Source organism: Lathamus discolor, chromosome Z (assembly GCF_037157495.1).
Source record: "Lathamus discolor isolate bLatDis1 chromosome Z, bLatDis1.hap1, whole genome shotgun sequence".
Taxonomy (NCBI): Eukaryota; Metazoa; Chordata; class Aves; order Psittaciformes; family Psittacidae; genus Lathamus; species Lathamus discolor.
The window spans coordinates 103,410,372-103,437,675 of record NC_088909.1 but is presented as its reverse complement, the minus strand read 5'-3'; the positions used below and the strand labels follow the sequence as shown (position 1 = coordinate 103,437,675).

Below are 27,304 nucleotides of genomic sequence, written 5' to 3'. Positions count from 1 at the left end.
GCTGAACTCATACAGCACAGGTCAAAGCTTTCCTTTCTCTTTTTAGTTACCAGTCGGTGAGCTACCTTCCCAGCTTTCACCTCTTATCCCAGTACCCTGGGCTGGTGTACTGTCTGGTGCTTAACAGCCTAAGAAGAGGCCCCAGGGTTAAATATTGTTAAGCATGTGAAATTTAACCTATATTATTGATATTGGGTTCAGACCAAAGTGTCTGCAAAGTGGCTTAAAAGGAAGAGTTCATTATAGAATAAAGCACTTTGGCAGAAGACCAGATCCACGTGCCCTTAAAATTGCTCTTGACTCCCCCTCCATATTTAAATGTATATAATTACGGAATTTGCCACTGTTCAGAAACCAATATCCATTCTTTGAAAATAAGTTGGAAGAGACCTAGGTGCAAGGCAGGGTGATGTTATTTAGGACTTGACACTGTCTTCTGAGCATCTATAGCAATGTTCAGAGAAAGCTATTTCTCTGGGGCTGAAGTAGTCCTGTAGTGACACAGAGGGTACACATGAAAGCAAGGGTGAGTGCACAGGCTTCAGGTAACAGCTTTTATAGACTGTAGGGAGGTTCTAGATTTCCTCTGAAGAAGCAACAGTCATCCTGACTTTGCTCTCTGCCAATCTCCTGTATGAGACCTAGAAGACCACCTCAGAGGTTAGAGGTAATTCTTGGGCTTCCTAGGTGGAAACCAAGACACTTGTTTCTGCTTGTGTGTTGAATTTTTTGGGGGTGGGGAAATAATTGGGAGACCTGGATTTGAATTCCAGGTCTATGGACCTGTGGAGCACTAAAACCTCCTGTTAACTGTCCAGTTCTTAACTGTAGAAGACAATGCTGGAGGAGCTGGGTAACCTCCTCTCGTACAAATGTAGTGTATCTAACATGTGACAGCCAACTTTATAACTTTGATATAGATAACTTCTGTAGTATGTTTCTTCAGCTGGAGGTGGGGAGAGTAGAGGGTCAATCCTTCAAACAATCAAACTGACAAAACATTCTTCTACCAAGCTACTTGAAATCAAATTTCCGCCTTCTGCAGTTCTGCTCCCATAAGTGTCCTCTAGGCTTGGCACCATGAGAGACCACCCATATCTGGAAAGCAGCCACCAACAGGAAACTCCAACTCAGGCAATCACAAAAATGAAATGTTTTTACAAACCAAGTTGCAGAAACCTCAGTGTAACAGTAAGAGGCAGGCGTGTGTTGGGGGTGTAGGCAAGCTTTCACTCCCCAATGTATTCAGCCATTTAAAAATAAAACAACTTCCCCAGAGCAAATCCCCATGTTGCATTATGGCACTTGTGCATCTGCTGCTTTTGGAAGATCTTTGTAAGGGGTGGGGGGAGCATGGAGAGAAGGCACACATCAATATGTTACATGAACTCCTTTTTCATTTTTTTCATGGCCTTGGAAAAAGAGCAGTGCATAAATGCATGCTTCAATTTTTAGATTGGTTTTATAAGATTCTTCTTAAAGAATTGGGAAGGTTGGGGATGTGAGAATAAAGTGGGTGGGGGAAGAGGACAAAGATATTCATGTTGATCAGAGGAGCATGAAATGGTTAGGTTTTTGGTGACCTCTTTAAGCACTCACCCTTGTCCTCATCCTCACACATCTACTTTAGAAACAAGAACTCCTGGTTAGAGAAGGCGGTGGCTGGTGGACTGGTGTGGACACAACCATATCCATCAGATGGCTGAGTATGACCTAACACTTAGCACTGAATTTGCTTCTCTTTCTACCTGTGCAATTTATGCTCAGAAGCTTCCTTTAACTTTGGAGAGCTTTTCAAAATCCTTAACTGAAAGGCACCACATAAATGCTAAGCATTTGTGGGTTTGTACAATGTTGTGTGTCTGTGTTTCTGCCCACATTTATATGCCTGGAGTGTCATGCATATAAATTCAAACATACAACATTGTACAGTACTGTTAATAATAATCACTGCAGATTCGTGCAGGGCCTTTTGTCTAAGGAGATCAAAACACTTAAAGCTTCTCTCACGCACACAGAAACCTGACATATAAAGTTAGATAAGTGTTGACAGAGTTTGAAATAACTCTCTTCCACCTCCGGCAAGGCTTCTCTTGAGTTAAAGACATAATCTTCAATGAAAGTTCCTAATGTTTCTTGAAACCCAATGTAATCAGGTGTTCTGAAAAAAAAAGAGGGATTTGAGAAAGTGTGCTTCTGTGTTTGGATTTTTTTAATGTTTTAACTTATCACTTAGTGTAGTAGAGCACCATCTGAAATCAGTGGCCCCACTGTACTAGCTACTAAACAAAATTAATTCTAACAAATTTTGTAAATGGAAGAGACAAGGGAAAACTGGCCAAAGACATTGCTTAGTGTAAAATTGTGTAAGACTGTTTATTGTAATAGATTAATGGCAGAAACCTCTTGTTGCTGCATGTTTGGTTTTAGTCCCAAGTGTAACAATTAATAGTTAAAAATTAACTATGAGAGAATTAGCTACATGGATTTTTTATTTTTCTTTTTTTCTGGAAGAGGAAGTGGATCTGCTGGAGGAGGGAGATCATTATTTTCAAGAAATATGCTGGCAGAAATGACTCAGTTCTGCATATTTCTCTTTATTGCTTGCTTTTGAAAAATCTAAGTTCTTTTGGTAATGGGGAACTTATTTTAAGAATTTTTACAGTTGTGAGAAAGGAAAAATGACAGACCTTCAAATCATTTTGGGCCTTTCAGACTATGAAGCGTGATTTTTAGCATATGGCTACAGGAAGAGGGTCTGGATGTGCTCTGGAAAATAATTTTCCACAAGCAATTGCCAACTCTGCAGAAGGACTTCCTGAACGGAGACTGAAAAGATGCTTCTGATTCCACTCAGGGTGTTCTCTTTAATGGAAATGTCTAACTTGCTGCAGTAAACCTTGAAGTCCCCATGAAAAATTCATGGAGGAGAGAAGGAAAACCTAAGAACTTGTATAGTGCTGCAGGAAGAGACTGGCATTGAGGCTAGGTGACATGAGAAGTCCTGCCATTCTTCCAGGTGATGCCCTGGAAATAGTCAGCAGCCCAGCTCCCATCATGCTTTTGAGCTCTGCTGAGCTGGGAGCAAAGTATTACAGATAAGCCCAACCAGGTCTAGTAATTCAACTGCTTTCCTTTTTGGCCTTACTTTATGTCTCCAGGAAGTCCAAAGATGAGTAGAGCTCTGAAAGTTGATGAGAATACTTTCTTCTCCTCTTGGAATGAAGATGGATGAAAGTAGTTCATAGCTTCCAAACATAGGCAATCCTTGCGGATTGGAAATAAAAATTATCTTCCTACTCTTTTGGACAAAATATCTGTTCTGTATGGGCATTCAGCTGAATTTACTCCTGATGGAGGTAAATGGGAAGGAGACCTTTCTACTGCAGAATATGACAGGCAACATTTAGCTGTTCTCCTTATGCAGGGTGACTATAACTTGTTCTTAGAGATGGAGTCTTGAAAGCAAAGTAATGATGCTGCAAATTCCATTGGGTAATGGTATGCAAAGGGCAATAAGGCAATAAAATTGCTGGAGTAGCAATTTGAGCAATATGACCCTTATGTTAAGGAATTTGCCTTTAAAACTTGACCTAAAGAAAATAAATCTAATTGTCAGAGGAGTGGAGTGAGATTTGAAAAATAAGTTTAAAATAAGTAAAATATTTGCCTTGTATCATGGGCAGTTGTGGGTGCTGTGTAGGACTTGTTCAGAACCCACAATTGGTGTAGACGCTGGCATCCAGAAGGAGACAGGTTTTGTTTATGGTGTTCTGGTACATAAGAAGTTAAGAATATCCCTGAGGTCCAGTGATTGACATCATCAAATGCACTTGCTGTTCCTAAGCTCTTGTCTGTCTCAGGCTTGTTTGACAGCAGAGCCAAAGGTCAGAGAGAAATTAATCTGCTGTAAATGAAACTAAATGGATTGCAGGGTGCTGTTTGTGACAAGAGTAAGTGGTGGAAGACTTCAACATGCAAAGGGCTGCAATTTAGACCTTGCCAGTGGACTGGGTCGTTTATCTTTCCCATGTAAAATGAGATGAACCTAATCCTTATGACAAAATAAGGATAACAAGCAAGAAGGGTGTTTTTAGCAATTTAACCCTAGGGCAGCTACTATCTAAATAACTAACTATTAATGTGCCTTTCTTGCCCCCTATCAAAAGGAAGAATAATAGTAATATATGGAAAAAAATAAAAGAAAGTTAATCGTTGTCATTCTAGATATCTCAGTTCTAGCTGAACCCCTGGTAATTTGTTCTTTGTTCTCTGAAAAGATTGGTGCTTAAATGGTAATAATAGCTGAGGGGTGCTGTGGATCAGTGGTGGATGACAGAAAATCTGCATGCTGTTCCCTGATGGGTGACTTTGGCTGAGGCATCCTGTTTCTCTTGTAGCATTACAGGACCTGGTGGAGGGATCCTTCAACTCTTTAGTCATAGACGAGGTCATATCCTGTTTAACTCAATCCTTCTGGAGTCCCAAGAGCTTGTTATTCACTGTCTCCCTCTTCACTATTTTATTTAATCCTCTGAAAAGAAATTGAGACACACATAGATATAAGAAAAACCTTTGTGTTCAACCTGTCTGAATGTGGTCCCAGGTATGCATATGCCTCTTAACATGAAGAAAGTACTGATTCTGGGTGGGATTTCTAGGTATTAGAAAATATAAATAAGTTCCTATTGCAGTGAAGTGAAATAAATAGGTGTACTTGTAGGGGGGTTAGCTTTCTATTGAGAAACATATAATGATCCCAGCTTCTGTGACAGCTGAGCCAAAATACGTGTGTATATAAATGTATATCTCGGTACTTAGATAGATGCATGATGGATGTTCTGAGAAAAGGTAAACTAGCCAGAAAGGTATGAATAAACGTCTCCCTGGTGCTTTTCAGTAGGCAGCAACTGCTGCTGACACGCTGTGTCTCAGTGGGCAAACTGTAAGGGCTTTAAATAAAAACAATTATTGAATGTATGATGTCTAAGTCTATTAGTTGTATACTATTATTGACTGACGTTAGATTAAAAAGCACGTCCTTATTACTCTCTCCTGTCATTAACTTGCCAGAAAAGGTCAGTCAAGAAGTATATTATTACTAAATTGTAGACTCACACATTTGTAGCTGCAGCAGGAATAAAGCCACGGAGGACTGGAGCCAAACTTTGGGCAGGCCCAGAGCCTAGTTTTGTTCTCACTCCCTACACTTTGTACCAAGGCCAACTGCTCCCCATCCAGATCTGCTGTTGCTTTGTCGGTATTCTGTGCTGGAAGCAAGAGAACTTGCCTTACTATAGCTTTTCCTCAAATGCCTCAGGGTACCTCTGCACTGGGTAAGGAAGCTGGATCCAAGCCCTCACTCAAGTCACAACCTGCTGGCCATCAGTACAAGGCATGTGCAAGTCTGTGGTGTGCTTGATCTAAGGAGAGGTTAAAAAGAAGGAATAAAAGCCTTGTATTCAGACTGAATGTTTACCTGTGCCATGGAAAGACCAGTTTGCTGCATCTGGCCTGTCTCTTTCTGTTATTTGATATTTCCTGCAGCCATGCTAGTTGATCTACACCAAACAGTGGAGAAGGTGTTGCCAAATGATTCCTGAAAGAGACTGACATCTGCTGCTGCAAAGCAGATGGGATCCGTAAGCAACCTGTCCTAAAGCAAATCTCTGTGTCAAATCAAATGTCAGTGGACATCAAGAGCTAAAGCCCCAAGCAAGAGCATGGAAGGGTAGAAAGTGGGCATGGAAGGAAGTAGCCATCAACCTTTTGCTGCCCCAGATATCATAAAAGTAAAATCATAGTTTCAGTGACCTAGGATCCTTGTATCTTCACTGATTTCAGTGGGAGTTAGTCTGAGATGCCTGAATTTAAGTGCATGAACTCCATTCACAGAAACACTCTCAAACTGCATAGAATGCCACTGAGCAGCGACGTAAGTATTTCAGAAGTCTACTTATGCGCCATGTGCTTCATGTCATCAGCATAAAATCGTGAGATTGGGAATGGGTTGGACTTCCCTTCTTTCTTTTCTATAGCTTTCTTGGAACGGTCCTTCAACTGCTTTAAGCTTGACACTAAGATTTCAGTGCAAATCAAGCTCAGAGGCAAACCCAGGAATTATTCCTTGTCCCACTATTGTGAACTTACAGATGCAGCAGTAGGTTGCTAACACCGAAGAACAACTCACACTAAAATGAATCTTTGTTTAGAGTTTTTCTGTCCTTCTGCCTCCTGCCTTGGACAAACCCATTCACCACAGTCATTTGATTCTGTGATGATCCTTAAACTTAAAATTTGGGACTTTTCTTTCAGAAATAATGTGACAGTTTTGGCCTTGTACCTTCTTCTCCCTCTTTCCCTATTCTTAACTAACCTCCCTGAAATTGTCTGGGTTAGCGTATGTTTTTATTCTTTGACTCTTGCATGCTTAAGGGAGTTGAGTCACAAATGGTTTGTGTTCACAAGATTGGTGGAATAAAGCCCAATCTTTAAAGATGCAACTTGGCAGCTTTTAAAAGGGCATAAGTAAAGGAATAAAACATCGGGTGAAGTTTCCAGAGTGATTGGAGAAAGTGATTCCTAAGTGAGTTGAGAGAATTTAAAGAAGATTCTGACATTTATTGTTCATCTCTTAAAGATACAGAATGATGAGCCATTACACATACATTTAAGCATCTTTGTAAGTGTACTTCAGAATATATGCTATTCTGACCCTGCAAGGTTGGAAGATGGGGGAGGGGAAGGAAGGGGAGGGAAGGAGCTAGGATGGTGTGATTCCAAAACAGGCTCATCTTTAAAGTAAAGCTCAGGAGTATTGTGCGGCAGAAGTAAAAGGGAGCTACAAAAAGACTTTGATATTGCAGTCGTAGGGAAAGAAGGAGCTGTTTGCACTTCATGAAGGGATTTAAATGTTCAAGAACCATTTATGTATTTGGAAGTATCAGCCCTTTTCCATGGGACACAATCAGAGGGGTTTGGATAATCTTCTGAATGAGAGCTGCTTTTGCGTCGTGAAAGTGAGATGGATGACAGGTTTTACAGAGGAACCCGTTCTTCTTTAATAATGTGTGAAAACAAAGCAGGGGAGACAAGGTGGAGAGACACTAGTGCCTGCCACTAGGTCACTCTACATCCCTCCTACTGTCTGTGCTTCTCTCCAACACATCTGTAGTTCTTTTGGCTTCAAAACTCTTCCTAAAAACTTTGGAAAAGTTAAGTTTTTGAAGCTACTCAAGGATTTTTATCTCTTGGATATCCTGTTCTAGTCTGCTCTGTTTCAGCAGTGTCACACCAAGTCCTGAAAGAGTGAGAATACCAAGCTCTGCATAATACAGGTGCCCAGGAGAGCAGTAGTCAGGCTGGTTGCTATAACAGCTTGTAGTTGTAGAACATCTTCCATTCCAGAAAAGATCCCAAATCTCTTTATGGACTAAGTTGAGAGAAGGTAAAATGCTCTATGGACAAGTTGGGAAAAGCTGAATGAAGCAAAATACTGCTACTAACAAAGTTGGTATCTAGGATAAACAGCCCTGACCTACTAAGTACTCTAGATGCATAGGTTGGTAAAGGTAGTCAGAATTTTTCTGTTTCCTTTTAAGCATTCTTTCAACATCTGTGAAATGGGGGCAGCGATTTCTCCCTTTTCTGTTCAGAAGAGGAATTAAAATTTCAGAATACTCTTGCAAAACAGCTAGAAACCCGTTATGATTTAGGATGTTTAACACACTGTACTCATCAACTATTGTGTTTTTGTATAGATGACATGTTATGTTAGGTGAAAGCTGAGATAAGAACTTGCACCATGGACCAAGTCTGTGCAGCCTGGTTTCCTTGTAGTAATGATAGAAATGGTCCTATGCCTTTAATAGCCATTATTGCAGTGATCTAATTCAGGAAATAATGAGGTGTTTGAGTGGTAAGGTTCAAACAATTCACAACTCTTGTGAATTGTTTGGTGAACCTAAGACAACCTGAAGATCTCTCGAGTCCAGAGGCACTTGTTTTATATCTTATCAGAAAACAATTTTCCTTGCAGCATGAGACTACTTTGCATATCGAGACTTTCCTGATCTCCTGAAGGCCTTACCAGTTATCTTAAGGAAAAGTAATGGCTAATGTCAAGACTACTGTTGAGGCAATCCTGGGACAGATTTAACTTTGCAGAAGTACAGCATAAGGGGGTTTTATTGAAAAAGTTGGAATAGTCATATTCTAAATCTTCTCCACCTGCCACCCTAATGCACAATAGGATTCAGACTGAGCAAATATATATGGCATTATGATTCAAAAATATTTTTTTATTTTTTATTTTTTTCCTGAGGGCTTCTGGGAATACATTGAACAAAAAGATGTTAAGTGGTTTATGTATGCTGTGCATTTCGGTAGCTGGTTGGATGAACTGACCTCCCATGCTCCATTTGGTATGAACTGATAGTTCAGTGATTCACCTACTATGCTATGTAGTCAAGACTGCTGCTCTCAATTTGTATAGTCAAACAACAAATACAGTTTGCATGACTAATACGCTTATCTAGATATGCCATCTCTTGCAACAGAAATTACAAATATATGGACGGATTTTTATTAAATATCAAAATGGTTTTCTGCTTATATGACTATTTTTTTAAATAATAGAGTGCTTTGCCTGAGTTTCCAATAGAAATAACCTTTCCATTATTTCCCCACCTTATTTCAATGACAAATTTCTAAGTTTCACATTCTGTTCTTACTATAAAGATTTCTAGGGGGGTTCCTCCTTTTTTTTTTTTTTTTTTTTTTTTGCATTTTCAGCCCAGGAGAATATGTTCCATTTCTCTGTAAACTGAAACCTATGCTTTTTGGAAAACAGAAGCCAGTCCTGTTTTAGAACAGGGTAGTCTCTCTGATGCCTGGTAAATCACTGCACTGTAGCTTAGAATTTAGGTTGACAGGATGCGTCCTGGAAAGCAGGACTGGGGGGAAATCCTGGCTCATCAGGATCTGTCCCTGCTGTTGCAGAAAACTGCACCACATAATCCCTTTCATAAGTTTATCGAGCCTCATCTTTAAACTAATTAGGTCGTTTGCTCTCACTATCCTTGTTGGAAAGCAGTTCCACAGCATCACTCCTCTGATGGTTAGAAACCTTTTTCTAATTCCCAAATCAAATTTATTCATGGTCAATTTATACTTATTTGTCCTTGTGCAACATTGTCCTTTATTTTAAATGCTGCTTCTTCTCTTCTGCATAGTTACCGTGGGTATGTAGCTAGCAATCCTATCTATGCTGAGCTTTATTTCTTTTTGCTAAACAGAGAGGACAAGCTCCTAGTTCTAAAACACAAACTTGGTAAGATGTCTCTGGCTCCAGGTTTTGTCTTCCACCTCTTGGAACCCAGTTGTGGAGAATAGCACACCCTGTTTGTGCTGAGACTTACCAGACTTGTAAATGGCAGCGATACTCTTTTCCCTGATTTTTGAATATTCCTCTTGGCCCAGGCTTTGTTTCTAACTGCTGGAGGCAGGTTTGAAGCAACACTCTGAGATGAAGCCACTGTCATTTTCTTCTTGCACTTCAATGAAAGGATGTTATCAGATCTTAAATGACCAGTTTGGGATAGCAATACCCCTGGACATGAATTTCAAATTATCATAACATGTCTTGTCATGTAATGCTGCTGAATGACCACTGACTTGCTACCTTCCCAAGTAGTCTCTGAGCTTGCAAAGACCTATATGGATCTTGAATACTGACCAAAACCAGAAGAAAGATTATCTGCAAGTTGTTCTGGCTTGCTTCTCAATTACAAAGTAACACATAGTGCAAATCCATGTGTGAAAGAAAAGATCCATGTCATGTAGTCCTTCCTGGTGTGGGATGTAAGCTGCAAGTAAAGCCTTTACAAGTGGAGTTCTTCTGGGGACATAATTTCATGAGTTCTGCAGGAAATGTAGCCAAAGGGGTGGTGGTGGTATAGCTGCAGGGCATTTGCTCAAGAACTGCGAAAGTCTTAGACAGGGTAATGCAGAACAGATGAGAGACTTTGTGAATACCTGGCTGTATTCCATGGAAGGCAATGGCAAGGTGGAGTAACACAGTTGTCATCTATAAAGATCAGCCTCCGGTCCATTGTGTCAGCAGGTTGTCACTGAAGAATTCTCTTCAGCTGGACAGGCTTGAGCATGAATCACCCAACGTCATGTTATCTCACTGCTGTATTACATCATAGTATATGGATATCAAAGCAATATATTGATATCGCGTGAGCTATACATGCTATGTTTTGTCCATTTAGCTGTTAAAATTTGTAAGATACTTGAGCCTTGAAACAAACATCTACAAAACATGTCCTCATCATCTCTGAGTATGAAATTTTAATAAGATGCACTCTTAGTAATGCATCTTTGTAAAGACAGGAGGGAAAAATAACCCAAAGTAGTTCATGAGTGGAGTCTGAGTGGTGTGAAGAAGGGTTGTATTCATGTTGGTTTGTGAGGAAGAGGTGTGCCCTTTGGAGATATCCAGTGTTGAGGCTGTTCAATAACATCTAGGATAAGAGGTTTCTGCTCTCCACATTTTTGCCCCTTTCTCAAGGTAAGGAACTCTGCCTTCTTAGCTATAGGATAACATTCTACATATACTGATAATCTGTTTCAATTAAATCACATGGTGATCATATCACAAGTTTCAATTCAGGCAGTGAATTACCTTAATTATAATTGAAAATGTGACTGCATGTATTTATTTCTACGAGGATGCTGATCTGCTAGGATTTGTACAAGTACGCAACAATGACAGTCCAGTGACCCTGCACCTAGAGTACAGAGAATGGAAAAACAGTTTGTATTCATGTAGCTGACAACTCATATAAGGCCTACGTATATTAATGTAGATTTGCTATAGTGGCAATTTAAATTATAATGTTTCCTGAATTCTGATTTGCGTTAAAAAAAAAAAAAAAAACCACACAAACACAAAAAAAAGCTCACACCACAACAAGAAAACCACCACAACTGAAAAATCCTGTATTTTGCCTTGTAAAAATGAAAGGACCATGCAGAGATTTTTATAGCATTGGTGGGGAGAGGGGGAGAGAAGAAGTGTATTGAATCTTTTTTTTGCTTGGGGTTGGGGGACTATTACTTAGTATTCCTGTGGGTATTCTCTTTATTGTCATGCAGCACATATTATCATGAGAAATTTGGCTTATCAGCAGAGGTAAAACTGGAGAAAAAATCCTGTGATAAATTATCTTCATATGAAACAACATTGATTTACTGGAACCAAAATATTTAACAAATGCTTCAACTGCAAGCTTCTGCCAGCTGATCTTCATGGGTCTTGAAAGGCTCCCTGGCTGTTTGTTAATGGGTTAGTAAGATGCTGGGAGCCCTGTGGATCACACTTCTAAAGCTGTAACCTCTTGATCCACCTTTTGGGCTGTTCGGTGAGATCGGATTATAGATTGTCCTGGAAGCATGCATGCTTTCAAGACTTCAGTTTGTTGGGCAAGAGACTACTACTTTTCCTGGAAAACGTTTTCACTAGAGATCATTTAAAAAAAAAAAAAGAAAAGAAATCAACAAAATCTCCACAAAACAAACAAACAAACCTGCTTGAATCTGTTTACAGCAAAAACAACTGAAATGTTAAAAATTAAATAGATGGCTGTGCAAAATGAGAGATTCAGTTTCAGAATTAATTACTGTATACACAGAGATGGCATTTGGCCCAGAAGTCCCTAAGCCACAAGGCTGGAGACTGAGAATTCTTGGAGGAGACATGCACATCCTCTTATACCCTTTTTGGGGTATCTGCTTCCGGCCATAGTTGGAGACATGGTTTTGTATGAGATGGACTTTGTCTGACCTAGTACTGCTGTGCTTATGTAATGTTCTAATCCACTCTTTTTGAAGACAACTCTATCTGTTGTTTGGGTTTTTTTAAACTCATTAAACTCTACTCTCCTACTTTCTGACATCAGCAGGGATTCTCCAGTGAGTTTTAGCTTCCCAGAGATGCTCAGCAGCTGGTTCACTATTTTTAGCTTTCCTGATGGGAAAAAATAATAAAGTGAAACCACATCATTAATGCGTGTTTATTTCCAGGCATCCAGTAGCCAGTGATTCATAGACTGGTAACAGAGAAAGTTTTGGTAGGTCACTGTATTCAGGAGGTATCCTAGAAAGTTTCTTTCATCCATCTTTAAGGAACTGGGCAAAATAGCTTCTACTAGTCTCTTTTGAGGAGGCTGCACTACAGTCTCCATACTTTCCCATTGGGAACTGTTTGTTGCTACAGTGTTGATGGAGACATGACTTTACGTTCATTGTTGGTTTAGAGCTTCTCTCATCTATATTAAATCAATGAGGAAAAAATTATCAAACAAGATGTCATACTAAAGGTTTTAAAATAATAGTAGAATTATAATTGCTTTTTACAAATTACTCTAATTTATTTCCCATAAATTGCTCTTTATAAAATAAAAATACAACACTCAGAAATACTTGCGGTTTATTCAGCTTAGTCCAACCCCTTAAAAATTGTAGGCAATTGTGCAGCTGGCTATGGATGGATTGCATTTTAGTACAACTTTCTATCCCAGTCAATTGACATTCTGATTTGTTTTCACCAAGGAAGTTTATTGAAACTGGTATCTTAAAATAATGAGTTTTCTCTTGGGTTAGATATTGTGTTAAACTGTTGGATAGAATTATAAAAGTTAGAAGTAGGAAGTAGGGGGGAAAATCGAAGTCTTCTGAATGCATTTGCTCTTGGATCAGTATTAACTTTTGTTTATAGTTTTGAGTGACTTGAGTAATAAAAACTCCATGAAGGGCTGATTTGTTCTAATGGGTGGGAGAGAATGTTTACTTTCATCTTCTGTAGGGTCATAAACTTCCATCTTCTAACCTGCAATTGTCCTAAATCTCATAAGGATCTGTGGTCATGATTTTGTTCTAAGGTTGCAAGCTTTTCTCACTCCTTATGCCTCACAATGGAATAGGGAAACAAAAAGCTGTCAAATGGAACAGCAACATCAATGGTGTTGGAAAATTGCTGACTTAAAAGTTTGCACTGAAAGGCACCCCTCCATCCCTCCCTGTCTTGATTGAACTCTTCTTTCTGCTTTTTTTTCTCCCTGTCTTTTCTACTGCTCCATCACCAGCACTCACACACACAGATACTTCTCAACTATTTTTAGGTGATTATACCACTACTGCCTCTGAACTTATAGGATCAGGAAAACCTTAGGTTATATAGTCATGAATGACACTCGTGCATGAAACCTTGACTAAAAATTCAATTAAATACATTTTTGACAGATCAGTTAGATGCAAAAACCACCTTGAGGGTTCTGTGTAGGGACCAAACACTGATATTCCCAATAGTTAGGAAGCATTCCTGATGCTTAGCCTAAATGTTCTGTTGTTGAATTTTATGGTGTTACAGCTAGTTATTATCCTCTGGTATCATCCTGAACAACCTTTTTCCATACTTTGTGTTTACAACTTCAAGGCTTGTAGCTGGTTACTGTCTATCCCCCTAAGTGATTATTTACTAAAATTGTACATAATTAGTTCTCTTAATATTCCCTCTTAAACCAGTCCTTCCAACTCATTAAGAATTTCTATTACTCATCTTTGTATTGCATCTTTTCCTTTTTTTTTCCCCTCTGTGTGTTTCTGAACTACTTCAGGTGATCACAGCTGACAGGATCACTTTAGATGTGGATTTTCTATTGACACCAAAGAAAGGAGGTGTCTTTGATCTGGAAGTAACATATACGCTATTGTATGTGGAATTGTCCACTATCATCTAAAAATGTCTTTTGACATTACTGCCTTCCAGCTTCATATGTCTTTTTAAACATTCCGACGCTTGCCTCTGCAGCTATTCTTTATCTGTATTTTAAGAGCTGAACCCTGCAAGGTGCTAGGCATGGCTAACCCTCCCCAGCAGGGATTCAGGTGACTGGCCAAATCATTAAGGGTTTAGCACCCTTTAATATTGATTGTGATAATCTCCATTCCTCTTTATATGTGAAATCTTCATTGCTGCGCTCTTTAGATTTAAGATCACATCTTCTACTTTGCTAGATAGCTCTACCATAAGCTGACATCTATCATGCACATTCTTCCTGCAGTCCTCAGTGCTTTGAATCTAATATGAATTCTGTTCTCAAAGCAAAAACTTCTCCTAGGAGCCATTTCAGAAGTTTAACTGAAACAGTTGCAATGTTTAACTGAAACAATTGCAATATCTGCAGTGTTCACTAATTTTTAAGTTGATCAACAAAAAATAAAGTGATCAAATTCTCTCTCTGGTAGTGATTACTACACACTTTAACTTGCGTTCTCTGTTCATCAGGAAATTGCACTTCCTTCACTTCATGCAGACAAGAGCTCTTTCAAACCCAGTGCATTGAAGCTTTGTAAATTACACAGATCTAGTAATTAATTTCACTGTTGTTTTTTTCACTTCAAAGATCACATCGTTATACCTTTTGTAAGAATTGGAAGGGTTAGATGTAAATTCACATAATATTGTTTTCTAACTTCTTACCCAGCAACTCAGTCCACAATAGTGGATAGGAAAGTGCACCTGGATGCAAATGTCAATAGTGTTTCCTGTTTGCTTTTTTTGAGAGAATCTACTTGGAAAGTAAAGTATTTGTGAGTATATGCAGGAATTTGTCTATGCTTAAAAAAGGCAGACTGCTAGTGTTCATAGTTCTGGGTAGAATTCTGGGAGGTTTTGATTCAAGGCTTTGGAGACTCTGTTAAACCTTCTTCAAGCTTTTGAATTACTTCTTTTGTTCTTAAATAATTTATACCTGAGCCAGTCTCTTAAAGCAAGCTTGTACAATGCAGCAATGGCTCAACTTGAAGCATTTTGCCAGAGAAGCAGTGGAGGCCCTTGTTTTTGGGACCTATCTCTCTTCCTTAGTGTTGTAACAGATAGGACCCTTGAGAAGCCTTTGTTATCTTTCTCCTGCTATATTCCAAGAGCACCTCCTTTCACCTTGTTTTTTCTCTTAAGTGCACAAGACACAGAGTATGTTCCTTACCCCTAAGTAGATGGAAGTCTGTTTATTAAGGAGATTACTTCATCTTTTACTGCTTGCATAAGAACTTGATCCTACTTCATGCTCTTCCACTGCTTATAGTTAATGAACAAGTCAAATTGAGAAAGAAGGGTAAGGAGAAAGAAAGAGGAGATGAGACAATATGTGTTTGTTTTTAACATCACTTGGAGGTTACAAGAAACTATCCAAAGTCAAGACATGGAAAACAGCATCTGATTATGGGATCCTGGATGTTAATTTTTCCGACAGATGAAAATTTCTCCAAAAATCTCACAAAATCAGCCGGTTAATACTGTGACTCTTACAGGTTTCTGGAGACTTCTAGTCAGTCTTTGGATGATCATCTTGCAGGAACAGCTCCTGCTTAAAGATTTTCACTTCTATGTCAGCTGGAATCAGGAAATATATTCTTTGTGGGTTTCAATTTGTTTTGTAATATAAAAGTCCTAAAGTGGATTCAAATGCACTTACCTGAATTGAAACTTCACAAAAATCTGTGGAACTTATCAAAGAGATTCTAATGTCGTCCCATTTACAGTTTTTGCTTAGGGGATGAGGAGAAAAACTTGATCGTAAGCAACAGAAAGATATTGAGGTTGATTTTGAAAGGTGTCTTAAAGGTTCCACTCTCCAATTCAAGGTGTTCAGATTCAAAACTGTGGGCTAGCAAATTTTGTAAGAGCAACAGCTCTAGAAAGGTAATTATAGAATGAGCTAAAAGTTGTCCAGTAATAGATCTCTCCTGCAATTGTTTTAGTGCCTTTTGCTTTGACCCTTGAGCTGGAAATGTCAGAAGTCTATATTGACACAGGTTCCCTGTTGCAGAGAAGAAAGAATATGAGGCTGTTTGGAGTACATACAAGTTTGTACTTAGAACAGATGACTTGCATGTTCCTGAGACAAAAGTGTAAATAAGTGATCATTTGATGGTTCTATCAACAACATGTTCACTGTATGGCCCTGACACCTCTTTAAGGGTGAAAATACCATCTTTTCTTATGTTTTTAAGTACAAACACATTTTATGCACACAGTGTTGATGATGTTTTCCAAGAAATGTTCATTCTTCACTGTGGTGAAAGATAATGAATAGTGAAAAAAAAAACAAACCCAAAACAAACACAAACAAACAAAAAGCAAAACAACCGTATGTGGATGCAGGAAAAAAATGACGAGCAGTAAAAGATGAAGTAACCTGTTACAACACTAAAGAGGAGAGATAGGTGAAAGATGATGTGGCAGAAGTCTAATTTGTTTAGGGATGGTTTTGCCTTAGTTTTATGTTCTGAAGACTCAAGGCATTCAAGGTGAATGCTGTTTAGTGATAGCATAACCTCTGAAGACTAGTTGAGAATTTATGCAGTCTCCCCAAACGAAATGGATCCAAAAATCAAAATAAAATGAAGAAGAGGGGATAAAGTTTCTGAAGCAGCCAAGTGTTTTAGAAAATCCACTGAGTTATTCATATGCTGCTAACAATAGAAAGAACTTGAAAGGCAGGACCCAGAACAGCAGGTACAGACTCTAATTAATGCATGTACTCTAAGGAGTTTTAACCCATAGCTGTCTGAATGCAAGTGGAAGTGTTTCAATAGCAGGATTGTTTCTAGCTCTATTCCTGACTTTCACAAGTGGATCATAAGGCAAAGAAAAGCTCCAGCTATTATATTTAATTTGTTTATCGCCACAGTGAAAAAAAAGAAGTCCTGAAAGTTCCATGATATTTTATTTTTTCCCCTGAGACTACAAAATAAATGGATAACACAAATATGTTGGATTTTTCTTTGCCATAATAGATGGGTTGAAGTGAGCCAAGCTAGACGTAATTGGGATTTTAACTTAAACTTGATGTTTTCTTATGGAGTGGAAGCTGGAACCTACTTATTCTCACTTGGTGATACCTAGAGTTGGGCCGTGACTCTCATCAGTGACTGAGTTCTGAAATAATTGGAACACTGTTGCTTGGTCCAGAAAACCACTTGATCACGAGTTTCACTTTAAAGTCAGCTTTTTATATTTTAAAATCAAAAGTGTGTACCAGTTATGTGATGGATAAGGCCTGAGGGTATGCATCTCCTTTTACAACATGGACTCTACAGTTAGTGGGTAACAAATGAGAATCTGGAGTGAGGCTGGTCTGTTTAAAAGTAAGTTTTTTACTGTAATTGAAAACACTAAATATTTGCAGGCCGTATTAGGCACACCAGCACTCTCTGGCAGACAACTACCTTAAGCACTAATCCACTTTATTTCTCTGGTTGAGAGTTTATTCACTAATGGTTTGCTGTGTGTATGGAAATCAGACATCTGTTCCGGGAAGCAAAATGTTCTAGATGGCTAGACTGGCAGAAACTTGAGCTGTGAATCTTGGGTTGATAGGCTCAGATGAGCAAAAGTATCTCAGAAATTTTCAGGGTGAAATTTAAAGCTAAAATGTTGGCAACTATGAGAAAACAGGACTTGGTATATGCTATGTCAAATCAATGCTTCATTCTGTATCTTGAGTACACCAGTTGGCAAAGGATGGTTCAAAGCAACTTGCAAGGAACTTTCAGGACCCCAGGGGAAACTCACACTTGTGTGGCTAGGAGCCAGAAACTGTTCCCTTATCCTGGGGAAGAAAGTTTAAGAAATGAACAGCTTTCCAGTTCTGCAGTGGGATGGGAGCAAGGTAGCTGTAGAGTTACTTAAAAAGCAAGCTCCTCAGGGGTCTGCCAGTGGCAATGCACTCTGCTCTGATACATAGAATCCCTGAGCTCAAGATCCTGTTTACCTGATTCAGACTAGAGTCTGGACTAGTGGCTGTTCTGGAGTAAGCCTCTCTTGTTACAGGCTTTGGTTAGAAATTTTAGCATGTAGCTGAGAAATACTTCTTGGTGAAATATTTCACTGAAACTTCCTATGAGAAATTTTTGTTTTTTAAAACTGGGGTTTTTATTAAAAGCCTACATGCTACCAAAAATCAAGATGAAACCATTGTCTGTGTTTTATTAAAATGCTTATATATGCCGTTACTGCTGTCTGCCTGGGCACTGCTAAATGTAATTAAGCACTGCCTAGTCTGAGAAAGGATGCTGGTTTGGATTGTGCATATCCATGTCTTGTTTTAAAATATCATAAACACATTTTAAGTGAACAAATATTCGGTAAATACAGAATCTGCATTTCCAGATTTGGACTGGGATTTTTCTGTTGTTGTTTTTGATTTTTAATATAGATTCATGGGTTTATGAGTATGCTTTATGCAGACTTTTACATACAGACCGCATCAAGTTATCTGTAGTAGGAAAATGACGACATCATAATAATTAATAAAAAATAAGAGGAAAAAGAAAATTAGCATTCCACACAGCAGGGCATTTCGGATGTTAATCTGCCTTGCAATATAATTGACAGGGAATCTGATATCTGGGAAGATTTTTATTCCTATCATATTTTTCTGTAAACAGTTAGTGTTTAGCAGTTTTGCAGCAGGGGAGATGAAGAAAAAGAAAGTTCTTTCCAAGTGACTGTTCTTTAGCAGCAAAGATGTTAACTTTCGTCAGAAGGTAGTTAATCACTGAGAGAGAAACAGATGAAGAAATTGGATAAAACATTTCCAGCTCCAAAAGTCTTTATTGATTATGTCCCCCTCAAGAAAAATCAGTTCAATCTCTGAAACCCTCAAGTGATTAAACCTTGGGCAGTCCACTGTGGACAGAGCAAATGAAAATTGTTTCAAAACCAGACATGTGAACCTAAGATAGTCAAAGCAAAAAAAGATTTATTTTTCATTTTGAAATCCTAGCTGGGAGATGTAATCTGAGATGTTGATTTTAAGGCAAGAGTTTTCTTAAGTGCCGCAATCTTTCTCTGTGTAACAGATCCCTGAATCTTGAAGCAAATAACAATTTTATTTTCAGACAAACAGCTGTCTTAAACAAAAAACCTAGTGCCTTGAAGATGTGGGAGAGATCTCTGGTCCATCATAGATAACTGGTACGCCTGGGTCTAAATGCTTTAAAGGTAATTAGGGCATGGAGAGACTGAAGCATCACTAAATGAAATGCTCAGCCCTGTGACCAATTTAGAGTTCCTGTTTTCAGACATGGAAGGGATTCCTTTTTCTTTTTTTTTCCCCTCTTAGAGCAGTTCCTCTACAAGACTGTAGCTATTCTTAAGTTGGAGCATGACTGTTAGCATATAGTCTAAAGTGTGCAATATTATTACTCTCTTTCATTTTCTGTATATAGCACGAAGGTCTGGGATAATTGTGCTTGAATTGCAGTTTGCTTTCTAGAACTCCATAGCATTGTGCTGGAGTAAAGCCCCTATATCCTCTGACTTGGGGTTTTGGGAAGTTAGATGGTATAGAGGAAAAGGTTCTAGTGTAGTAGATGCTATGAATTGATTTCTTGATTCTTTCTTGTGTAACTTTTAACAGAAGTTCACCAGTTCATGTGTTATACAGGAGTCTAACATGAAACAATATAGGTAGCCCAGTTTAGGAAACCTCACTGTTAAAGTCATTGCGTGTTATTCTAACTAGAAGTGTGACACTAATTGATTCAAAGGCAAAAAAAAAAACCCACCCAAACCAAATCAAAGGAAAAAAAAAACTGAAAGCCTTGGTTTTTAGTAAAAAACTGGCTTAAGACCACTTAGGCCAGATTTCTCAAAGCCTAGGATTATCCTAACTGTTTTGGATTATCACCAATTGAACTGAGTTTGGTGTCTGAGCCATGGATTCTTCCGAGAGAGGCAATGGATTATGGATCAAATCATGAACCTAATTTTATGTTGGTGTAATTGCATAGTTCTGTTGAGTTACATGCAACCTCTCTGCTTGACTGGATTTACACCCCTGAGCTCAGAATCTGCTTTAACCATTGGGTCTCATCCAAGAGTCTTAAAGCACCTAAGAATCTTTTTCATTTTCCCTTATAATGCCAAGGAATAAACATAGGTCTACAAAGATGAAGGGCCCTTTCCCCAAAGCCTTTTGCAGTCTGTAAGTATATTTTCATTAGATTTATACCAGACCTTTAATGCCTTGTTTGGACAGACAGCAAATACCTGGAAATGGTCACTTATTGTCTAACTCTTAGACAGTGCCTCTGGAACTAGATGTATGGAAAAGCTGAAGGCGTGCTTTGTGTTATGTTATCTAGTTCTAATAAAATCAGATGTCACCAAAGCACATTGCAGCACCAAAGGGTCATAGGTTGCTAAGTGCTTGTTCTTTGATCTGAACAATGGGCAAAAAAGAGAACCTGTGCCAGGATACCTGTGGCTGTCTGCCAGAATAAAACAAGAAAGGGGAAAAAAATCTCTTAATTACAGTTATTAATAGATCTCCAGTATGCATCGTATTCATTCCCTACCAAATATAACAAGCATTAATTAAGATACAGATAATGCATATACTTAAGGTAACTGGGAGGTTAGAGGTGGAGGTGGAAGCTGATGTTGCGAAGATGTAAGCCGGAGGCAAAGCCTGCAACTGAGATGAACACAGTTCCCCACATGAGGTTTCATGCTCCTTTTGATGCAGCCCAGGATATGTTAAATCCATATGTCTCCTGTTCAGAGACAAGAATGTTGTGCAGAACAGTGTCAAATGCTTTGCACAAGTCCAGGTAGATGACATCATCCGCTCATCCCTTACTCACCAGTGCTGTAACCTTGTCTTAAAAGAACACCAAATTTGACAGGCATGATTTGCCCTTTGTGAAGCCATGTTGGCTACAATCAGTCACCTCCTTATTATCCATGTGCCTTATCATAGTTACCAGGAGGATCTGCTCTATGATCTTGTCAGGCACCAGAGTGAGACTGATTCGCCTGCAGTTCCATGGGTCTTCTTTCCCTTTTTAAAAGTTGGGGTTTGGTTTCCCTTTTTCTGGTCAGTGGGAACTTCGGTGGACTGACAGGACTTTTAAAATATGACAGATAGTAACTTAGCTCCTTCATGTGCTATTTTCCTCAAGACCTGTGGATACACCTCATCATGTCCCATGGACTTCTGCACCTTCAGGTTCCTCAGATGATCTTGAACCTGATCTTCTACAGCAGGTGGAACTTCATTCTCCGAGTTTCTGCTTTTGCCTTCTGCAGCGTGAGCTGGCTCTTGTTTTCCAGAATTATTCTGTTCAGGTCAGAATATGTCCACTAACTGCTTTGCCTCCCAGACTCTGGCAAAAAATCTTCAGGAAACTTGCTGTGGGATTGAAGTTGTCATAAGCAAGATCATTATCCTTCTGTATTTTGTGCAATTATTATCCATGTTATTGAATTCCCTTGAGAGAAAATAAAAATATAGCTTTTTTAAATTTTGGGGTTGTTTGGGTTTTTTTAGATTGTTTTTTCATGGTTTTTTTTTTCAGTTTTCATCTCAAGCTCTTGTTTTTGTTTCCCCCTTCTCTTTAACAACCTTGTTTCCCAGGGGACCACTTGATATGTCCTCATGTTTCTAAGAGACTGCAGTTCAATAGGTTGAGAGTTAATTGCCAGCTGGGAATTTCCAGATGTTTATATGCTTGCCCAAAGAGCTGTCCACTGATAGCAAATGAACAGCTGGAAAGACATTATCTAAATAAAGCATCTTTTAGTTGATTGACACATGTCTGGAAAACTTGGCATGTTTGTGAGAAATGGAATTGAAATTAGTAGCATCTATGAGAAAATCTTTCATTATCAATAATTAGTCAGTTAGATATTTTTGTTCAAATTCAGTTATAATTCTCAAGGACTGCACTCACTCAGTCATTGCCCATACAAGCAGATGACAGAAATAATGCATAATCTTTGCTTCATCTTTCCTTAAGGGATGCATTCGGAAATATTCGTTTTACTGTTAAACTTAGGATTTTCAATGGGGCTGGATAGTGCAAATGATTTGTAATGGAATATGAAGCCTTTCACCTAGAAGTCAAATTCACATCCAGCCCAAGCAGCTAATGGCAGATGGGTTGTTGAGCTACTTGAGAGCTTACTATCAAAATATGTTGTTTTGGTTTTGCTTTTTTTTTTTTTTTTCCCACTGAAATAAGTGGTTCTGTGCACCAGCAAAAGCTTCAGTGGGGAAGACTGACTTTTTCTGAAATTGTTTTGCAATTGAGTAATCAAAATAACAAAAAAAAAAAAACCACAACAAAACTAAAATACCCACCCCCAAAAAACCCCAAACATAAAAAAGCTAACAAACCATCCCAACTTTTTTTTCCCCACGTTGATTTCTCTTTTTTTTTTTTTTTTTTGCTCTGTATAACCCAATATAGGTGCTTTCTACCCATTATTTCAAGACTTGGCTGTTTAGTCCTGTAAAGTTAACCTGAGTGTTCAGTGCTCTGCTGTTTAAACAGCTGTCTCCAAGAAGGAGAAATCCGCTGTAGGGGTCATATGAGTGCCCATTGTAGCTTTGGAAAATTAACAACTGAAAAAAGTACTACAGTTGTCATTTTATTAAGCATCACAGGGCAAATATTTTGGTATTTCAGGGAGGGGCAAAAAGTCTTATTGCCTTTTGTTCTAATGCACGGGAATTTGAAATATGGAAATTCTTGAAGGATGGAATAACAGTATTATTTTACTGCAAGCCATGAACTGTCTTTTCCAAGTTCAGGTTTGAGGCCATTATGTACATTAATCTACTTCAATCCAGCTAGCCACTGCAGGGACAGAACTTTTTAATGTCTCTAAGCAATCAGAGCTTACTTAAAGTAAATAAGTAATTTTTTTTTTTTCAAAACAAGTTATCTTTTTGGCCAAGAGGAGTAGGACAATGTGGTTCGTGTACATGGTATATGAATGGCAATAGAAAGAAAGAAATCTCCACAAGACATTTTTTGTCCCTGAAAAATAATGTTTTCTCTTTGACCATATAAGAGAGTAGATTTCTTTTCCATTTGAAAGTCTTTCTGTCCCTAACACCTTGTTTGGGAAACCAGTGATGTTAGGAGGCATTCTACTAAGCACTGTTTCTGTGAGTTTGGTACTTCTACCACTTTCACAAATATGTTTGTAAAGGACTTAACAAGGAAATCTCCCTGATGAGAACTTGCCCTCAGAAACACTTTATGGGCATCTTGGAAGGAAACTTTGATCCCTCAGAGAGGAGTAGTCATCTGTCTACTCAGTCTGAATTACAGTTGTGGTATGGTAGGAGTTGCAGGACATTGTTACCCTGAACTGTTGTCATGACCATCACAATGAGGAGAAAAATATAGCTATCATTATGGGAGCTTTACACTGCATAGTTTATAACAGTGTACTATGATGAGCCTAATTAGACTGTATCAGCTGCTCCATGTCTGCTACTAAAGGGAGAATTTCTTATTGTGTCTAGTCAACAGAGAGCTCTCAGCCTGTGATTTAGCACTGAAATTAAATTTAAGCATAGTTTCCCATTTGATTATCAAACTATGGGTGACTTTTAAGGATCCTTTTCAATCCATTACTTCTAAGAGCTATAAACTCTCTGCCAGTTTCTTCCTCTTTTCTTGAAGATGCAGACTAACCAAAACCTCATCTATTTAGAAGGGAACAAATCTAAATAATTCCAATTAGAGTATGCAAAGTTTTGCTGTTGCTCAGTCACATTCCTCGACTGTCATCTTCTGCTTCTGAGTCTGTTACTTAGAGGTAATATATGTGATTGGCTTGAATAAATTGAAAGTAACAAGACCTTCAGAAAGCAATATAGGGTAAGAAATAGAGCAAAGCCTAGGATTTTTTGCCATGACAGATTGGAAGTCACCCATCTTGTGGCATCATTGTGAGAGGAGTAGGAGTAAGGTGACTTCCACAAGAAAATCTTTAAGAAAAAAAATATATATATATTTATAGAAAAAAGGATCTCATCAGTCTCTTGAGCATGCTAGTCTATTAAAACATTGTGAAAAAGAAAACAATAATATTGTCTAAGGAGCCAGCTTGGATAAAATGGTGAACATTGAATCATAGTGGTGACCAGAGCTGAAAAAGTTCATACTCCACTGTTTACTTGCCTGTTGCATACATTTTATATTCATGGGGAAAAGGTGTGTGAGTCAAGATGAGGTCATGGGACACATTTGTTTCTTGGCAGTCTCTCTGCACTTGTGCTGCTCTTGGAAGATGCCCACAGTTTGATGGACATACTGCCTGAACCTTGAAAGATGTGATACCTCCATCTCAAGGAGCTGGTGATGTTGCAACATTCTGTAGAAGTTTCAGAGAAAATGTCCTCTGCATAACAAGCACTTCTTTTGCTGCAGGAACTGGCAGGTTTTCAGTATACTGCAGTAAGAAGGAATTATCTGATCATATCAGACACAAACACAATTGGTATAACACATCTCAACACTGAACAGCTTTACCAGAAGGCAAGCATGGAGGTGGAAAGAGAAGGCAGAGTAGGGTTTTTTGCTCTGCCCTACTATGACAAGGCTTTAGCCTTTGTAGCTGGCAAGAGAATTTTGGGGAAGAATCAAATACATGATCTCTTGAAGCTTCTCTGAAGTTCTAATGATCTGTAAAGCATCATGGATGTTTTGGATAGATCGACTGGGGTTTGCTGTGTTTATATTTTTTGTGTGGCTGGAAGCCCACGAGACCTTGCAGCAGCAACTGCAGGATGGTGGCCTTGTGGAGTAATACAAACAGGGATACCACCTGTGTGTGCAAGTCAGGTTAAACAACAGGTATAGTTCACTGCAGTAGGGAATCCCAAGTCTTTATATTCCTTTTACTTGAAGTATTTGGTGCAAAAGAAGGGCACGAGACCTTTACCATGATATGCCAGTAAAAGACCTGTTCCCAGTACTGTTGCTGGAGAAAGACTGGAATAACATGCCCCACCTTGTCGCCATGTGGTCCCTTTGAGACCTCTAATCCTGTACAGCTCTCTGTATCTGACACTTCAGCATATATTCAGACAAAAATAAGCACTTGGAGCCACTGTGTTGCTCTACTTTTCATCAATGATAATAACTTCACTTCTTGACTCTTCACTATTAACCTACTAAAAAGATATTTTTATGATCGATTTACTGGGAATGGGGTGATGACAGAAAAGTGGTTTGCTTTGTGTTTCAGTTTTGAACAGATCCTCTCTGAAACACTGCTCTTACCGAGGACTTGCTTTTTTGTTTACAGGCTGTGCCTTCCTAACGTACTGCGAAAGGGAGTCTGCTCTAAAGGCCCAGAGTGCCCTGCATGAACAGAAGACTCTGCCAGGGGTGAGTCCAGATTGATAAATTTTGGTTTTGTTTTTTGGTTTTGTTTTGTGGTTTTTTTTTTTTTTCCTGAATAAATAAAATGGGTCACATTTGGAGCTCTCCTCTTGGGTTTCAAAGCATAATGTCTCCAATTGCTTGGATGATTCACTATTTGCATTGTGCTAGTAAAATAAAGATATCACCAAATCACCCAAATAGTTTCCATGCACAAAACAAAATGTTTTTTGCTCCTGATCAGGAGTCAGGAAAACAGTAATTAACTGGTTGTGGTCTGGATTCAGCCTTACTTAGCTGAGGAATGTCTTTTTTTAGGATTCTGACCACTAAAATGAAATATTAGAAGTCTCACCAGGTGCTACGTCTGACTATTTTTCTTCTCTGAAGTAAGGTGTGGCAGCAAGAAAGCAAGAAACAATCTCTAACATTATTGAGTTATCACAGAATGAAAACATATTCCTGATGACAAAGTGGTTTGACTCAGTTACTTTAGTATTCAAGCAGCTGTAGCAGATTGGAAAGGCGGTGAGACAAGGAGAAAAGAGAGAGAGGAGAGACGAACACAAGATAATGAGGAAAATTATTCACATGAGCAAGATCTAAGGTTCAGACAACACAAGCAGAACTAAAAATAGAATCAGTATTTTGTGGGGAAGACCTGCCATGCTGGAATGGGTTTCCAGTTTAGCAGTAACCTGGAGGAGGAGAGATAGAGACTATTTAGATTCAGACAGGGTACATGAGTTGGAAATAGCCGAGTGCAGTACTCCTGCGGCTAGAAAAGCACTGGTTCTACACTAACACAGAAGTCAGTGATCAAGAACCAAATAACCAATGGGATCCTAAGGGTTCCATGCTGCATCTAAACTGGGTGGAAATTGTTCCACATGTCTGCTTTTATTAGTTGGTGTTGATTGACTGAGTTCTGTGACCCCATAACCTGCCTTTCCGCTAAACATAAGATACATCAGTAGCTCTGTGTTGCTGAAGAAAGTGTTGATTCTGGTCTCTTGTTTTCATCATCTTGGGTCTATTTACCTATCTCTATGCCACCTTGCCAGTATGGAGATGCCCACGCACTTGCTCATCTACATCTATCTCTGCTTTAAAGGCCATACCTTATGTAAATATATACATACTTCATTCCCTAAAAATACATTTCTGTCAGCTGACAACTCCTTCTGAATCATTTTTTTTTCGAGAAACTTGTTAGCTGCAGATTGAAAGTGACTTGATTCTTGTTCGTGTTTAGGTTTTTCTTTTTTTTTTACTTTTCTTTTCCCTACCCCCAACAGAGGATGTTTTCTTTTTACTCCTCTCTCCTCTGAATGATAGAACTGGATGTACAAGAATTAAAAACACGTTGAGTAAGGATGTTTCAGATAACATTTTACCTGAAATTTTCTGGAATCTGCTTCAAATTAAATATATGTACTTGTCAAAACTAGATATATGCTTGTGATGAGCAGGATGTTCTTTATTCAAGAGATACTAACAGGAATTCCAATTGTTTTCACTAAGACTGCTTACTACCCTCACTAGGAGCCAGACCACTCACTTACATATGGAGCTCATATCTTCTTTTTGAGGTTAAAATATCATCCTGAAGTTGTATGATGGGAGTATCTTCAAGAAGACAGTAGTCAATGAGACTGAGGACTCAGAGTTTGGGAGGGAGGGCAAATTATGATTTAGGATTTCTTTTCAATTATTTAATGACTTCTTTTTATGTCCAAAGTTCTGAATCTTAGTCTGCATTTTCAAATTCCAAAACTCTTGAAGTCAAAACTGTTGTCTTGGACAGTGGCTAAATCCAACCACCTTTTCCGTTAGGATCAATAATTCCTTCAGACATTATACTGACTGATTCTAGACTACAGGCAAAACATTTCTTCTTTGGTTTATGCAATTTCCATCACATTTAACTCATAATGACCATGATAACTTCAAAAGGCTTTTTTGTTTTGTTTAACACTTTGAGGTAACATATCAGGATCTCATTGAATTGAAGATGGTGAATCCTCTCCCTAAAATAGCA

General features: G+C 38.6%; 1 protein-coding gene across 37 annotated transcripts in view; it reads left to right on the top strand.

Moving 5' to 3' along the window:
* The window catches only part of CELF4 (CUGBP Elav-like family member 4), a 686,780-nt gene that overhangs the window by 69,410 nt on the left and 590,066 nt on the right, over positions 1–27,304 (top strand). For all 37 annotated transcript variants that reach the window (XM_065663948.1, XM_065663972.1, XM_065663979.1 and 34 more), the window contains exon 2: positions 25,187–25,269. In XM_065663948.1, coding sequence (XP_065520020.1) covers positions 25,187–25,269 — 83 coding nt within the window. The remainder of the gene's footprint in view (positions 1–25,186; positions 25,270–27,304) is intronic.